Source organism: Lotus japonicus, chromosome 3, assembly GCF_012489685.1.
Source record: "Lotus japonicus ecotype B-129 chromosome 3, LjGifu_v1.2".
Classification (NCBI taxonomy): domain Eukaryota; kingdom Viridiplantae; phylum Streptophyta; class Magnoliopsida; order Fabales; family Fabaceae; genus Lotus; species Lotus japonicus.
Genome location: NC_080043.1, coordinates 83,208,858 through 83,226,805, shown reverse-complemented (window position 1 = coordinate 83,226,805; position 17,948 = coordinate 83,208,858). Strand labels below are relative to the sequence as shown.

General features: G+C 38.5%; 2 protein-coding genes and 1 pseudogene across 2 annotated transcripts; 1 reads left to right on the top strand and 2 right to left on the bottom strand.

Moving 5' to 3' along the window:
• Positions 1 to 6,510: 6,510 nt before the first annotated feature.
• Positions 6,511 to 7,549, bottom strand: LOC130744865 (uncharacterized). The gene is made up of 3 exons (XM_057597025.1): positions 7,325 to 7,549; positions 6,861 to 6,984; positions 6,511 to 6,569 (listed from the first exon to the last, which is right to left on the bottom strand). Exons 1-3 carry the CDS (start codon positions 7,547 to 7,549, stop codon positions 6,511 to 6,513), a joined length of 408 nt encoding a protein of 135 aa, XP_057453008.1.
• On the bottom strand, positions 6,847 to 13,626 carry LOC130746546 (uncharacterized; annotated as a pseudogene).
• Positions 13,627 to 14,159: 533 nt separating this feature from the next.
• On the top strand, positions 14,160 to 15,317 carry LOC130746544 (uncharacterized). The gene is made up of 2 exons (XM_057599216.1): positions 14,160 to 14,320; positions 14,917 to 15,317. Exons 1-2 carry the CDS (start codon positions 14,290 to 14,292, stop codon positions 15,165 to 15,167), a joined length of 282 nt encoding a protein of 93 aa, XP_057455199.1. The 5' UTR covers positions 14,160 to 14,289; the 3' UTR covers positions 15,168 to 15,317.
• The last annotated feature ends 2,631 nt before the right edge of the window (positions 15,318 to 17,948 follow it).

Sequence of the window (17,948 nt, the reverse complement as noted above, 5' to 3'; positions counted from 1 at the left end):
TTTGAAGGTGTTTGTAACTGTAGTTGGTGCCTTGGTTTTTATTGATTTATCTTCTCCGATTTATCTTCTCTGCGAAGATATAGGAATTGTGTCTTTCTAAGCATGACTAGATATGGAGAGCTACTGGCAGATTATCAGTGATTGCATATCACTAACTTTCAAAAGAAAACAAAATGTACCAAATGAGTCAAGAATTCTGTTAGTCCTTGATAAGATCAAGAAATATATGAATTGTATTTGAATTGATTAACAGGATCTCCCTCTGAAATTGAGGTGAAATCCAGTGAATACAGAATCAGAAATTTGGGGAAGAGGATGATACAGTTCTGGTGAATTCGAGAGCACCAGAAAACTCTCCCAATTTCCACTACTGTCCCGATACCCCCTTTACCCATGTTTCCTATGTATTAATACTAAGGCCAATTCACTAGCTGACCTCATCAATTAGTTACAAAATAGAAATAGCAAATATTGCAGAAATATACTAAAGCTTAGCTGGCACAACTATTACTCTAAGAAAGTTATCTACTACTTATTCCTTAGGCCTTCTATGATAGACCTTAGTGATAGGAGGCTTGATCCTATCAATACCCGGCGCCAAAAGCTTCACCTTGTCCTCAAGGTGGTAAGAAGGAAAAGCTTCCTGCACGCGCTGAACTGATTCCCAACTGTTCTCACAAGTAGGTAAATTCTTCCATTGGACCAACACTTCGATTCCTCCAGCACTAGAGTCCCTGAGTTCTAGTAATTTGTCAGGCCAAACCAGTAGCTCCTGTTCTGCAGATAACATCTCAGGTAATGGTTGTGGCTGACATTGAGGTCCCACAACTTTTTTAAGTAGAGACACATGAAAAACAGGATGAACCTTGCTGGTAGGGGGTAAATCCAACCTATAAGCTACTTCCCCCACCCTGGCTAACACCTTGAAAGGTCCATAAAATCGTGGGCTAAGCTTTTCATTCACCTTCTTAGCCAATGATTTGAGACGATAAGGTTGTAATTTGAGGAATACCCAGTCATTTTCTGCAAAAACCACTTCTCTACGATGCTTGTTAGCATGTTTCCTCATGAAATCCTGAGACTTTAGTAGATTTTCCCGTAGATCAGTCAGCAATTCATCCCTTTGTGCCACCAATTGACTGACCTCCTCCATGCGAGAAGGAATCACAGCATCCCCTAGTAAAGTAGGAGGGTCCAACCCATACAAAGCTTTGAACGGAGTCATATGACTAGAAGCATTGTAATTAGTGTTGAACCAGAACTCTGCCCATGCCAGACACGAAAGCCACTGTTTTGGTCTTGTGCCACTCAAACATCTCAAATACGCCTCCAGACATCTATTAACAACTTCCGTTTGTCCATCGGACTGTGGGTGGTAAGCACTACTATAATTCAATTGTGTGCCAGCAGCTTTGAAAAGAGCCTTCCAAAAATTACTGAGGAATAAAGGATCTCTGTCAGAAACAATGGTCCGGGGAAACCCATGTAAACGCACAATTTCTTGTATAAACAAGGCAGCCACCTCACTTGCTGTATAAGGGTGACTGAGGGCTAAGAAGTGGGCGTATTTTGTGAACCTGTCCACCACTACTAGGATAGTATCCTTGCCCTTAGATTTAGGGAGTCCCCCAATAAAATCCAAAGAGATATCAGACCAAATAGTTGAAGGAACAGGCAGGGGTTGCAATAACCCCGCAGCAGATAAGGTGGAATGCTTGTTTCTTTGACAGATTTCACAAGCAGCCACGAAATCTTTGATAGCAGCCCTCATTCCAACCCAATAGACTATATTAGATATGCGTTTGAAGGTCCTAAAATATCCAGCATGCCCACCTAATGCAGAAGAGTGAAATTCCTTTAAAATGATAGGAATTCGAGCTGAATTTTGTGGTAGCACCAACCTGTCCTTGTAATATAGTCGTTGTGCCTTCAATTCATACCCAGCATGGGAAGAAGGATCAGCTATCAAATCTTGCATGATCTGTCTGACAAAACCATCTTGTTGAGCTTCCTCTAACCAATCCTCCAAATCAGGTAGTTGAACCATAGAGATAGAAGCATATGAGCTCCTTCGGGACATAGCGTCGGCAGCTGTATTATCCTTTCCAGGTTTGTATTGTACCTCAAAGTCATATCCAAACAACTTAGATATCCACTTGAACTGTTCCTCTGCCCAAAGTCTTTGATCAGTTAAAAACTTAAGACTTTTCTGGTCTGTTCTAATGATAAAATGGTTACCAAGGAGGTAATGTCTCCATTTTTGAACAGCCTTGACCACTGCCATAAGTTCTCGCTCATACACAGATTTCCTCTGATTTCTGTCTGACAAAGAAGCACTCCAATACGCCAATGGTCTCCCCTCCTGTAATAGGACAGCACCTAGACCAGTCCCTGAAGCATCAGTCTCTAGAATAAAAGTTTTAGCAAAATCTGGAACAGCAAGTGTAGGCAGAATAGTCATGGCATGCTTCAACTTTTCAAAAGCCGATTGTGCCTCATCTCCCCATAAAAAGGAATCCTTCTTCAGAAGCTGATTAAGAGGTCTAGCAATTAATCCATAACCCTGCACGAACCTCCTGTAATAGCCCGTTAAGCCAAGAAACCCCCTTAAACTCTTAATGTCTTTTGGTTGAGGCCACAACCACATGGCTTCCAATTTCCTTGGGTCAGCTGCCACTTCTCCGGCTGATATTAAATGTCCCAAGTACTCAAGCTTGGTTTGCCCAAAGGTACACTTCTTCCCATTTATTTTCAAATTATGTTGTTCCAATAATCTCAAGACAGCGGATAAATGTTGTTGATGATCGTGCATAGTCAAACTAAACACCAGAATATCATCAAAGAAGACTAATGCAAACTTTCTTAAACAAGGCTTCAAAACCTCATTCATTAATGCCTGAAATGTGGAAGGGGCATTGGTAAGGCCAAATGGCATAACAACAAATTCGTAATGCCCTTCGTGCGTCCTAAAAGCTGTCTTTTCCACATCTTCTTCCCTCATCCGAATTTGATGATAACCTGACCGCAAATCCAGCTTAGAAAATATAGTCGCAGCCCCTAACTCATCTAAGAGTTCATCTATAACCGGTATAGGAAATTTATTGGGGACAGTGACCTTATTTAAGGCTCGGTAATCGACGCAAAACCTCCAACTCCCATCTTTTTTCTTGACAAGAATCACTGGACTAGAGAATGGACTGACACTAGGTCTTATGATCCCCACAGCCATCATTTCTGCCACCATCTTCTCAATCTCAGTCTTTTGATAATGTGGGTATCTATAAGGTCTCAAATGGGGAATATCTGCACCTTCCTTCAAGTGTATAGCATGATCGTGTCTCCTGTTCGGAGGTATGGCAGTTGGGGGTTCAAACAACTCCTGAAATTCTTCCAACACCTGTGTAAGTTCCACAGGTTGAGCTAGCTGTGTGTCCACTTCTCCTTGTAGCATTCTGCAGTCTACAACAAAGCCTTCTCCTTGAGAGTGCAGTGCCTTCCACATGGAGTTTAAGGAAGCAGGACCCCTGATCAACTCTGGTTCCCCCTTAATCATCACTTGTTGGTCTCCCATATTAAACTTCAGAGTTAATTTCTCAAAATTAGCCCGGATTTCGCCCAAACTAGCCAGCCATTCCAACCCCAACACAACTTCTACACCACCCAGTCCAAACAAATAAAAATCTTGTTGGATTGTCACCCCTTGTATCAGTACTGAAACTCCTTTACTCATCCCTTGACTTCTCACCTTATGTCCATCTCCCACTTCCACAAGATAACTAGGAGTGTTTTGCACTGCCAAGTGTAACTTTTCCACCAACTCATGAGCTATAAAATTATGAGTAGCTCCACAATCTATTAATACCACTACTTGCTGCCCATTGATAGTGCCCCACACCTTAAGAGACCTCTTGGAAGTAAACCCAGCAATACTCTTCAGAGATAACTGTTTGAAGTCCATAATGTCTGCCTCTATCTCCTGTACAAGTTCATCCTCATTCTCTTCTTTTTCCCCAGCCTCCTCTTCCAACAACATTACTCTAAGTTGTTTATTTTTGCAAATATGATTTGGTCCATACTTTTCATCGCACCTAAAACATTCACCCTTCCTGAGTTTCTCCTGCATTTCAGTTTCAGATAGCCTCCTAAATCCCCCTGGCCTTCCCTTGCTAACTGTTTTCTCCTGATTGCTGCTACTGCTCGAACCCACTGAAGGTGTAGTAGTTTGTCCTCCTTTCGATCCACTCTTTTGTCCTGTATCCAGTGAAACTGTTCTGGAAAATGAGGAGCTCTTAAAAGCACTACTGCCCTTGTTCCATGTGTTACTACCAACCTTCATTACCGCTTGATTTTTTTGATCAATCATCAAGGTTTTCTTCATCAATGTAGACAGGTTGCCCGGTTCATACAACTTCACCTCAGCCCTGACCTCTTCCTTCAAACCATTCAGAAACACATCCATCAAATGATCCTCTCCCACACCTTTCAACATACCTGCAAATTTCTCAAATTGAGTCACAAACTCTTCCGCTGTACCCTCTTGTTTCAACGCCAGCAACGCTGCGAATGGGCTATGAGCCTCAGTTGATTGAAATCGCTCTATAATTGCTACCTTAAATTCCTCCCAACTCACTGTTTGATTACAAGACTCCCACCACTGAAACCAACTCAACGCCTTCCCGTCAAGAGCCACAATCACAGCCTGAAGTTTCTCATGCTCTTCCGCTCCTCTGATGCGGAAATACCGCTCCAACTTGTTTACCCAGCCAAACACATCATCCTCTCCATCGTACACAGGGATATCCAGCTTCTTCCAACGTTCGTTACCTCGATTCTCGGCGTCCACCGTTTCCGATCCGAGTCGCACCTCCTCCTCTGTGTGTCGCACCGGTTCGCCGTTCCCGACGTGAGGTCCTGATCGTTCCGATGTTGGTTGTTGTAACGATGCGATCAAACCCTCTAATCGTTGAAATCGATCATCATCTCGTTCACGATCTGCGATCCGATTCCTCCGATCTTCCTCCCTACTCGCGCCCAGAAATTCCAACAGCTTCTCAATCCGTTCTACACGCGCTTCCATTTTTGTAAGTTTCTTAACCATTCACCGAAACAATGCCACAGCTCCTGGAAAGAGCTCTGATACCAATTGATAAGATCAAGAAATATATGAATTGTATTTGAATTGATTAACAGGATCTCCCTCTGAAATTGAGGTGAAATCCAGTGAATACAGAATCAGAAATTTGGGGAAGAGGATGATACAGTTCTGGTGAATTCGAGAGCACCAGAAAACTCTCCCAATTTCCACTACTGTCCCGATACCCCCTTTACCCATGTTTCCTATGTATTAATACTAAGGCCAATTCACTAGCTGACCTCATCAATTAGTTACAAAATAGAAATAGCAAATATTGCAGAAATATACTAAAGCTTAGCTGGCACAACTATTACTCTAAGAAAGTTATCTACTACTTATTCCTTAGGCCTTCTATGATAGACCTTAGTGATAGGAGGCTTGATCCTATCAGTCCTCTGCTCCAGCCTCCAAGTTAGAGAAGTTAAAAAGAAAGAACCTAATTTGGGTATGGAATACACTTGCTACATATTTTGTTTAGCCTCAAATAGTTACTAAGGTAGGACTGAGCAAGGTTTGAGGTCTTCAATTTTTTAGAATAAAGTAATAAAATAAAAGAGAGAATTTGGAAAGGTAGACAAAATTATGCAGAGTGCTTTTTTAGAGTGTTTCCTCTTATATTTTGGAAGAGGACCCATATCTCCTTATAGTCATTGTTAATTTGTTATCTTAATATTCTGCAGATGATACATTTTATAACCATGGCATGAGGTGGAGAGGGCTACCTTAATTTCATGGGCAATGAGGTATGCATATTGCAAATTACATCGTCCAATTGAATTACATCTGCATTTCTTAAATTTATTGCTTGATTCTTTTTATCTGTGTTTTTTTGCTTTGCTTATAAACAAGGATGAGAATGCTCCCCTCAAGGCCACAGACAAAATTTTGATTTTCTGCAGCTACTGAAGTGAACCATCTATCTAGACAAATGTTCTTTCTGCTCTCTCAAACTCTTCTATTACCAGTTTAATTTTTATTAACCTACTCTGTCCTATCTGAAGATTGAGACTGGGTATTACTTACAAACACTGTCTCTTTTTATTTTACATTCTTAGTCCCCCTCAGAAACTTAATAAAACAAACTATCTGTTGCTTGATTGTACCTTCACACATGATACAAACTCACAGTTTTTCAGGTTCACTCACAAAAATTTAAGCAGTACTGTGCTTTTATACTTTTATTTTGGTTCAATGACAGACCAATTGCACTCACATGCCTGACCAATTAGTATCCTTTTATATTACAACTGATAACAAAGTAGTTTAGCTAATCTATACTGAAAAAAAATTGTAGTATACCAGCTTGAATAAATAACTTCATATCAAATTCGTCCATTGAATATCCTTTATTTATAACAACTACATACAGACATCTTCTATGGCAAATTGGCAACCAAAGCTATAAATAAAATTTCAGCACTCAAATCTCTGAAGGCTAAAAAATTGAAATCAAAACTTGGTGACCAAAGACACAATGGCTAGAACAAAGAGCACCAAGTGAAAGAGGACTTTAATATTGCTTCCATCAGATGATCCACCCTATGTTGATGGGACAATTTTTGATCCGGCGCATGCAATTGACCAAATTGTTACAACTTACAATAAAATATTCTTACATCACCATAATTTATTTAATTATTGGACATTGATTAATTAAATTTTCTTGTGCTCAACTTAGGACAAAGTTTATATGATAATTTTAATTTTTATATCTGTTTTTCTATACCTGAGGGGAAGTTTGAAGCAGAAGGTGTCATTGAGCCTTGAGGTGATTCAGCTGAAGAATCAGATGAGAACCAACTGGAGAGAGCCCACTGGAGCAGTTGAAGGAGTTGTTTGTCCATTCCCAACTGCATCCATAGCACAAGAACAAATTATACTAATTAGCTTTTTTATTCATGCTATTTTTTTTTCTTTTCAACTTGTGATTTAAAAAAGCTTAACAACTAAACTTGTAGCATGTTTGGATCAGTTTCTCTATTCTCATAATCAATTCTGACAGAAAAAACGCTACCAATAGAAGCTTCTCTCCGCAACTGGTTGTGACTTTTGAATTTAAAACTAGAAGAATTTCCACACATGCTTAGATTCTCTTACATTTGCACTGGCTAACAGGTGGAGTTTGCACTTTACAAGTGCCAGGGAGAGACAGAGCAAGAGTTTGATTCATGTTGATTTCAAAAGAGGAACCTCCACCATTAAGGAGGGAGCAGAGGCACTGCGGTGAAGATTGAACAACACTTGAGAGCTCCGAGCAGCAGAAGGTGATGGGGATGATGAACTTCCCGTTATGTAATTGAGGCAAGGGCTCAAGCTAGTGAGTGCACTGGTGCAACCTGATTGTGCTGCATTTTGAGTCCACATTGTGGCCACCATGACCATAACTAGACACAGAGCAAATCCTCTATATGTCATTAGTTCTAATGTTGAAGCTTTTTCACTAATTAGAATTCTCAAGATTAGAGTTCTAATGTGGATAAATTTGTTTGCTGTTGATACTAATTGATGTCTGATTGAGAATGAAATTAAGGAATGGAAGGATAGGTTATATAAAAGAATGTTCGGAAAAAGGACAAGAAAGTGTAGGTTGCCTACCCTCTCTTCATACCCTTCACATCATAATTATAACCAGAGTTCCATGGAAAACATGACATATTTACCATTTTAGGGTCATAGGAAATATGTGTTTAGCATGAAATCATTGACAGGTTAATTTGTTGTTTTCTTTCTTCTTTTTCAATGAAATTTCAGTATGTTTTCATCCAAGATATCAAGGAGAAGCCATGAACATTTTCTTTGTTTTTATAAAGTTTTACATCATACAATTGAGAAGGGAAATGGATAAGATTGTGTCATGTATAGTGGTCATTTCTTGACAGTGTAAAGAGTTTTAAACACATTCTATGTTACTTTTTTTCTTGGTAGTTTCTTATTTTAGTTAATTGATGATTCAACCATTGGTTGTGAAGATGTTCACCGGTTAGTTGTTCATCCAGTTCCCTTTATTCCCTACTTCTATGTTCAGTCATTCCCAGTGAATCCCATGTTTGTGTTCTGGGAAAGACAACTTGAGAATCAGGGTTTGAGAAATTTGTCCAATGAATGAACCTCTGAGTCCATTTTCCCTGCATATTGTCCTCATTTGTTTATCTGTTGAGTTGTAATCTGTGTATTGATCAATATTCCTTTGTTTCACAAGGTCAAAAGATTGAAGCAATTTTTGGGAAAACAATGATTTCATAATTCAGGTCTGAGCCCGTTGATATATAATGAAGAAATATATTAAGTTAAGTGGAATTCATGTGAACAACTTGGAAGGTTTGGGCTTATTAATGGAATGAGAATAGATTAGTTAAGCTCGACATTACATACTTGCCTTAAAGTTCTTTTAATTTCACTGTTATTCTTCCTGCAAGCACCTCAATTTCAACTTACATACTTGCCTTTTGTCTTGCTAATAATCACATTTAGGTAGATGATCCTTAAAGGATTGCAAATTGGAACTAGAAAAAGCGGCAAGCCAACTTCAACATCTATTATAGAGTATTTATATAAATACTCAATTTTTCCATTATTGGCTTATCTAATGCAATTTTATTTTTTACATATACTTTGCTCTCACCTCTCATTCTCACATAGTTTGGATTTCAGATTGTGAAATGTTTATTGTTGATTAAATTTTCACATAGTTCATCCTTTTGTATTCACTTGCAGCAATTCCACATAATCCGCATTGTATTGCATACTGAGTGACTATATTAGGTGTATTTTCAGTCTAATCTTTTTTGAAATGCTGAAATCCAATCTCATCATTGATTATGTCGACACTATGTACCATGACGCATGAAAATGATATATGAATGATTATCATTAGTATTCTAATGAAAGTCATCATGCTCAGGGAGATATTTAAAGATTTTTAATTTCGTCGTTGATAACGCTAAGTAAAAAATGGATTCTTTATTTACGAACACCTACGCAATCAATTGCTATACGATTCGATTAGATCTTAACCTAAAAAAATAATGTATAAAGACCCCGTGCATAGCACGGGTCACAAACCTAGTGAATATCAAAAGAGGTATACCACTAACCAAGAAAAAGAAAAATCAGCAAGAAATGATACCTGACACTGACCTTACACATGCACCAATTAATGCAGCAAATAAATGGTTCACATCACCATCGTGTACTAAATCTATGACAATGTCTTCATGTATTTCTCTGTAGCAAAACATGGATAGCTCAGCTTGAAGAAGCCTATAAGCTTATAGTTGTTAGCTCATCATGTTCTAATCCTTAATGCTATAAAAATGTAATATTGGACCTTAGCTTTTCAGTAGTCCATCATAGTAATTTAGGTAGAAAGTTATATTAATCTACCACAAACAAAGATCATCTAACATATACGTACTACTACTTCTATAGCATATTAAATTCATAATCCATACATAATTATATATCAGAAGAAGTAAATAGGCCAGACCATGAGATTATTCCAGGAGTAAGTAAATTGAGTCCACATTAAGAAAATAAAATTGCAATCAATAATTTTTAGAATGTTACCAGATATTCCTTCATTCCCTAGTATTTCTTCATTTTGAAGTTTAACCTGGCCAAACACAAGCTCCTTGGAAGCCTCTTCACTTTCTCTGACAACTCATCAGGTGCAGGCTTACTTTCTTCAGTCTCACTATCCCTCTTGCGTTTGTTGCCATCATATCCTCTCATAATACTTCTCTCTTCCCTCTTCTTAGCCTTGTCTGAATTTTCATTGTTGCGACCTGACCGGAACTCTTCAAGCTTGCGATGAAGCCTTTGCCGAAGCTCTTCATAGGTGACAGATCGACCAGCCACACCCTTCTCCCCATCACTTTGCCTTTCTTTTTCTTTTCCCAACCCCTCCTTAAGAAGACCAAGTGTGGTTGCAGCAGGTTTGTCGGGGTCCAAACGTTTCCTTTCGAGACTTCTTAATACGTTCCACGGTTTCTTTCTTCATCGCCGCTCTTTTAGCCTTGCTGAGACCCTGAACCCATGGCTTGTCCTCATCAGTTGGCAGATAAAACTTGGCCGGAATGAGCTCAATCAATTTGTCAAAGAAAAGGGCATGCTCATGAATCGCAGAATCCAAATCTTGACCAGCTTCAGCCTCCGCAACAACCTTTAGCTTCTTCTTCGTCTTCATCACTCCAATCTCTCACTATCTGAGCTAAAATTTGGTGGCCTAATCTGAGATCATGATACTTGTTGGCTTGGTATTAATCTAGATGAAGGTGTGTAATACAAATTGCATCAGATACAAAAAATTTAAGCTTCTATAATTGTACCTGATTAGATAAAAATGGATGTGAAGAAGCTGACCCACCTGGATCAAAGTCCCTTGCATGATACAAATCTTCCCTGTGCATTTATCCAACCAAACTTTCTGTAAAAAAAAACCCATATATTCAAACATTAATTCTTCCTCCCAAAAATGATTTATAAATCAAATAATTAATCAACCAAATCACCTTGTTGCCTCCGTCAAGAGTATTGACGCTGCAAAGGGCGGTGTAAGTGGCGGGTAGCTTGGACTCCCATACAAACTCGGCAGAGAAAGCGGCACGGAAGGTGCGATTCAAGGTCGCTAGCTGGCAGATCTGAGAAGGATCAAAGCGACGCAGCTCTCCGGCAATCCACCAAATGACGGCGAGAGAAGACGATACCCATGACCTAAATCCGAATGACTTTCACCATAATCCTCCACTGCTCCTTTCCAGAATAAAGCTCAGAAAAGTCATTGCTTCGAATGGATATGGCAAATTAGATGGGTTTGTGAATGAGTTTGTCTGAGATGCAGAGTATGCACTGTATTTATAGAAAGATAAATCACACACAAGCTAAACGCAAAGATCCCGCCATCGAAATTGGAAATATCTTCAAATTATCCACCCACAGTCATACCGTAGGGACCCGTAATTGACAGTGAGGAAGTAATAGGTCCCTACCTGGACACGAACTGGGTAAATGCAGAAGACTTTTTATTTGCTAAACTAACTCATTGTCTAGGCCCCTCATTCATTTTCCCCTTCCCATGACATGTGAAATTCAAGATCATACTCTCATGCTCTTGACAATGAGTTTCAAGAAAAAAAGATCTTGATGAGACTATAGCAGTGCAGCTAAAAGAAAGAAAATCTCATTTATATAGTCCAAAAAGAAAATGAGATCCTGAAACTTCATATTGTTAATTTAGGAGACGATGAAAAAAGGGGGGTATAATATAAAACAAAACTTCATGGTGAATTTGGTTAAAAGCAAAGATTTCTTTGATTACCGTGAGGAGAAAAATCCAAATCTGAAAGAAAAAGAATGCATCTTGATGAAACTTACAAAACAGGTTTGCAGATTACAGTTCTGGAATGATGGAAAAATTAAATTCACTTCTATCTCTGATTATAAAAGTCCTGTAAAAATGAGAACTAAACAAATTAGAAGAGTTGAGGACAAAACAAAGCTGCAAATAGCACAAAACAACGGGCAGATAAATCAGATGCATTGTTTAAATGCTAATGTTTCAGAACCTTCATTCACAGATAGGAGTTTATCGATCTGCAATGTTATATTACAATGAGAAATTCTATATCTCAAATTGTAAAACATGCTTCTCTTACAATCAGATAAGTGCTAACAGGACTAAATTCCACTGAAAAATAATCCATCACTTGAAAATCAACTACAGAATACAGATACAGTAATGAGCAAAACAGACAAAAACAAATATGTGAAAATCCAGTAGTCAAGTCCCACCACTGCTGGAGAAGTTCAGCGAGAAAATATAAAAGCAGAAAACGTATCTATATAACTGAAAAAGCAAGATGGGGATATCTTCCTACTGATACAGGGGGCTTCTAGGTTCAGCTATTCATAAATAACTTCCTTGATGCCATACTATGTCACACATTTACATTGCCATACTTATATATTAAATTGGCTAATCCACCATTGTACATATCTTTTAAAAAATGGTCAAGCATCCATATTGAATGCGGGACGTATTTACAAAAAAGATGAACATCAATATTGAGTACCTCAAGATTGTACAATGGCTAATATTGTTCCTAATAATCTTTCCGTTCCACCTCCAATGCAATCTCTTTACGGCGTTGAAATGGAAGAGTAAATGGTTGATTATACTGCAACAAATAAAAGAATAATTTCCTTTTACAGAAGAGCCTATGGGCAAGTCTCAGAGACCGTTAACCCCAAGATTGCATTAAGGGTCTAACCTGTGTAAAGAGGACATTACAGTTCATGGGAAGGTTTCACAATTCACCATCTTCCATCTTCAAGCCCTTTTTTTTCTCTCTCTCGTTTTGATCTCTGAAAAATAAGAACAAACCGGGTTGAAAGAAGTAAATGGCCAAAGATAAATGTGCAAAAGGGAGGAGGAATAAACCCAAATCTGATACAGACAAAACTCGCAAACCTCCAATTCCAAGTAACAGAGTGAAGGTATATGGTGTAAAGAATGAACAATATCAATACCAAATAATGCATACAAAACCCTCATAATTTATCAAATTCGTGTAACAATAAAAGTTCACCAAAAATCAGGATCAATTAAAGAAACATGTTTGCACGGCCATTCCGACTCTCATGTTTGCGCTGGTTTCTTCGACCCAGACTTGTACCTCTTATCCTCAAATGTCCCTAGCATAGTCCCTACCACACAACTCAACTTTAATTCACAAAACAACTACACCACACACATATTGACATACATATTGTGCCAAAACAGAAATCAGCAACAAACTGAACAAATACCAGAAGTGATAGCAGAGGCGGTGCTAAGCTTGGACTGAGCAGAGAGTCCTTGAGAAGAGGCCAGAACGACAGCGACATGTGCGGCCTGAGCGGACTTAGCAGCGACGACAACTGCCTCGCCGAGGCTTTAAAACGGAGAAGGACCAGAAGCGGACTTGTCGAGACCAACCAAGTCGAGTCTCTTAGATCCAAGTCCGGCGGCGAATCTAAGAACCGTGGACTGGCCGGATTTTCCGGTGAAATCTTCTTCGGAAGATGCTTCAGCCAAGAGACCGTTCAATTTGGAGTCGAGCGACTTGAGGATGGCTGTTTCTGGCGACGTTGTCTCCGTGACAGCGACGGCGAGAAGGTCGCCCTTCCATTCGGCGAAGGAGAGGTTGGGGGTTTCGGTGGTGGTGGGGTTTGTGAGGCCGAGAGTGGCGTGGGCCATGAGGTTGCGGAGAGGTGTTGCGGTGAAGAGGAAAAGAATTTTGAGAGAAATCCAGAATTTGAAAACAAATATGGAGAGAGAGAGAGATAAGAGATTCAATTTGAATTTCAAAATAAGAGTTTCAATTTCAATTCCCCCCATATACAGTGGTCCATTCTGACGTGCTCCACTAACTTTACAGATATACAGTAGTGAGTAGTGACTACGGGAATCGACAATTATCAGTTCTGTGCTTTTTGCCAAGAGAAACCGGTTAAGGAAAGTCAAAAGTGAGCTGTTAAAGGAATCTCTGCAAAGGGTGTGTTGAAGATATTGCTTGGAGCGTGACACGTGGAAGTGCTCTTAGAGGATGACACGTCGGAATTTTGTCCTCCTTAAGCACTTGTGCTTTGTATCTAGTATAGATAGATTGGTCAAATTAGTTTATGTAGTTAGTCCTTACCGGGATTAACTTAACCAAGGTTTTATCTAATGAAAATTTACCATTTTATGCAATAATGGACCGTGAGGAACATTTTCTAAGTCCATGAATGAACTTGTCTGTGTTCAACACTTTCATGTATCAATTTAACAACTTAATCAAGAATTTTCATTAATAAAACACATATTGTCTTGCTTAGATGAGTGTTTTTGCTCAGTACGCGTTTACTGTTATTAAGGATCTCCTGATCGAATTATCCCGTTAATTTTTTAGAATGCTCTAGAGGGTAGTTTTTTTTTGCTTTTCTGATATAAAAAGAAAACAAAATAACAATTTTTGCAAGCACTTTTATTATTTGAGCATTCCTTTTTCTAAAATCGAGTGAAACTAAATTAAAAGGAAGAAAAAATAAATTAGAAAAGAAACAGCCAAACAGGGGATAGTGTTTTTCATTATAACCTCAACTCAGGCGTTTCTTGATTTTCTTCAGTGGCAGAAATGGATTCCAAGCCAAAAGACTCGCCTTCAGGTATCATCTTTCAAAACCCTTTAATGTTCAATATTATTATTCGTTTACAATGTTGTTATAGTTGATGATATCATAGATATTGAATCTTTCATCTGTTGCCATTTCTGATTTTGTGGCATTAATTAGTTTCAATTGATCTATCGAAAATTCATCCTCAAATTGAAATTTATGTCTATATACGATAATACCCATTGAGTTCTAGAGTTAGAAAGATTTATTTGTGGTGAGAGAATCTAAGGGAAGAAGGAACTGTGTGAAAACAGAGATTACCCTATCTTGTCTGTATCATCTACCCTTTTTTATATCAATAACTGTGTAATAATAACTAATTACTAACTAATTTACTCACCCTTAACCGCCACAGAAAACAAGAATCCATTCATGTCCTTTTGTTTTTGAATTCTTATGAGTTGTGTTCTTTTTTGTTGTGGTCATTGTGGGGGAATATGAGTAGGTTATTTGATTTCTTATGTATCTTATCTTATTTGATTTCTTGGTATATATGGGGAATAACTTATGATATGATATGGTCATATATTGCAATTGGATTTTTTTAATGATTTTGTTTAAACTCCATGTATTGTGCTTCTTGAAAGAAAACGAGGTCAAATCTCCAAACATTTTTGAGCGAGCTAAGGAGGAGATTGAGGCAGTTTTTCATCATGACAAGTCGCCTCACCATCAAAAAGAAACTCATGGGAGAAGTGATGACATTGATGAGGGAACTCCAGTTGGTGAAGTCAAAGCTCCCAGTGTGTTTGAACGGGTAAAGGAAGAAGTTGAAGCTGTGGTTGAGGCCATTCACCCGAAGAAAGAATCTGGCCCTCACGACTCACCATCAAAGTGATGATAGCTAGTATGTACCGTTATTTTGTAAGAGTGTCTAGACTTATCTCAATGTTGTTATTCATCAAAATTAGTGTTTACTTTGTCTATGGATTTTTATGTTATGGATGTTCCCTTTAGTTATCAGAAATATATTATTCATCTTTTATCAGTTGTTTATTTATACGCTTATCCTTTTCTTATCACTGAAAAAAAAAAAGAAATACCCTTTGGATAGGTACATCATCATGGTCAAAGTTCTATGGTAGACTCTGATCTGTAATTTCATCTAGTATATCAGCAAGACTTAAAGTTCACAAAGCATGTTTTCTCTGTTTTATTGGTGGCTATATTTGTTACACACAGGGTTTCAATTATACTAATATGGATGTTTAATTACATTCTACTCTTATGTGGCTAAATATATCTGTTGACGTTTTACTATCCTCTGGCCAATCTACATCTTTGCTGATTCAAATTTAAATCTTACCAACAATGAAAAAAGCTGATCTTGCTACTTCAACTCATAAGTACCTTTAGGCCCAAATAAGGTTTGCTTGAATTATGGCTTTGTATTCTTTAGAAGCCATTGATGATGCAGTGGCTTTGTATTCAAGTTGTGAATCATTGAGGCATTTTGATGTCAAGTTAGAGATATAGATGTTCAAGTTATAGCAAGTCTGGATTAGCTTCACTTTTTGCATAATCAATTCTGACACTAAGAAACTACTCACATAAACTTCTCCCCAGAATTTATTTTCTCTCCCAAGTCAACTGTAAGATTATTTATAAACATGCACGTACTATTTTATGCTAGGAAAGAAAGTGTTTCTGCTTATATAGCAAATGGCATTCAGGAATATATAGGCTGATAGGCTCCCCATTCTGCTGCAGTTATGCTGTCTTGAGATGTGTGGTATGTTTTCTGAGGATTGCTTCTTTTTTCTTTAAAGAATACTTGTATATACAATGAGACTTGCACTTCTTTATTATTAACATAATATATTATTATCTATTTTATTTAATGTCTAAGTTAGAAATAACATTGAAATGGTCATACTTACATAATTAAGTATATTATTCTTTGCTACATTTTTCTATCTTCTGGAAAAGGAAAAAAAATATCATCAAGACGGATGCTTCAGGTGTGGCAGTTAGTGCATTGATGTCTCAATATGGCCACCCAATCGCCCTCTTCAGCAAGGAGCTTTCACCCCGTATGTAGCTTCAATTCATCTATATCAGAGAAATTTTCCCGATCACTGAAGCAGTCAAAAATTGGAGGCAATGCTTGATTGGCAGTATATTCAGAATTTATACAGACTAGCGAAGTCTCAAATACCTAATGAATCATGCATTCCAGGCACCAGAACAATAAAAGTGGCCCACAAAGCTACTTGGTTTCCGATATGAATTTTTTTCAAACCTGGGAAGTAAAATAGAGTTGTTGTTCTGAAGCTAGTATAGACCTGGCCAAAGCTACTTGGTTTCCGATATGAATTGTTTTACAAACCTGGGAAGGAAAATAGGGTTGTTGTTCTGAAGCTAGTATAGACCTTCTATTGTTGGCTACTATCACATCTACCCTGCCCATGATCTTGGATAACTTAAGAACCTATTATAAAATAGGACAACAGTTTTTCGAAATCTTGGATAACTTAAAATGGCCAAGTCTCTCAAGAAATAGGAGAATACATTCAGTCATACACACAATGCCACAAAATGCCGGTTCAATAAATACATCCCTACTAAAAATAGGCTTTTGCAACCCTTACCTTTACCTAGTCAGGTATAGGAGGACATTGCTATGGACTTCATCACTGGCCTCCCACCCTCGCCCTGACACACCATTATTTGGATAGTGGTGTATAGCCTTTCCAAGTACGATACGGCCATTTCACAGCCCAATCTTTAGCGGCAAGATTCACCACAGAGATGTGTAGATCTCATGGGATCCCATGATCAATTGTCTCTGACAATGACAAGCTTTTACTTAGCTCAATATGCGAGAGCTCTTTCGATTACATAGAACAAAACTTTGGCTCTCCACTACATACCACCTAGAGACAGACAGACAGACAACTAGAAGTTGTCAACCGTAGTGTGGAGTTACTCTACTTACAGCCCAGACCTGGTTTCGTTATCTCAACCTCGCCGAGTTATGGTAGAATACAAACTTTCATCCGACCTCTGGCATGAGCCCATTTAAGGCTCTTTATGGGCTGCTTAACAACCCGGACTTGGTTTTGTTATCTCAACCTCGCCGGGTTATGGTATAATACGAGCTTTCATTCGTCTTGTGGCATGTCCTCATTTAAAACTATTTATGGGAGATATCCTCCTTCCCTCTTGGACTACGTACTGGGAAACACCTTTGTGTCTTCTCTTAATGAGTCCCTACAAACCTGTACACGAACCATAAGGTCGCTAAAACAAAATTTCGTAAGGGATCAACAATGCATGAAAGATCAACGAGATAAACACATAAATGACATATCTTTATTTTGGAGACTAGGTACTCCTTCAGTTGCAACGGTACGCCAGGTTACAGTGGCCTGATGCACATCACAAAAGCTTGCTAGACGGTATTATGGCTCCGTTCGGGTAGAACAATGAATAGGAGCGGCCGCATAGAGACTCAGGTTGCTGAATAACGTCATGATCCACATGGTCGCTGAAACATCCTTGCCAAAACGATTCGTGGGTGATCCTCTCAGAAACTATAGACCTTTACCGTCACTCTTAAACGTTTTCAGCGGAAGGGAACACCACAAGACACACACTTTAGGGAAGAAACGGGGGC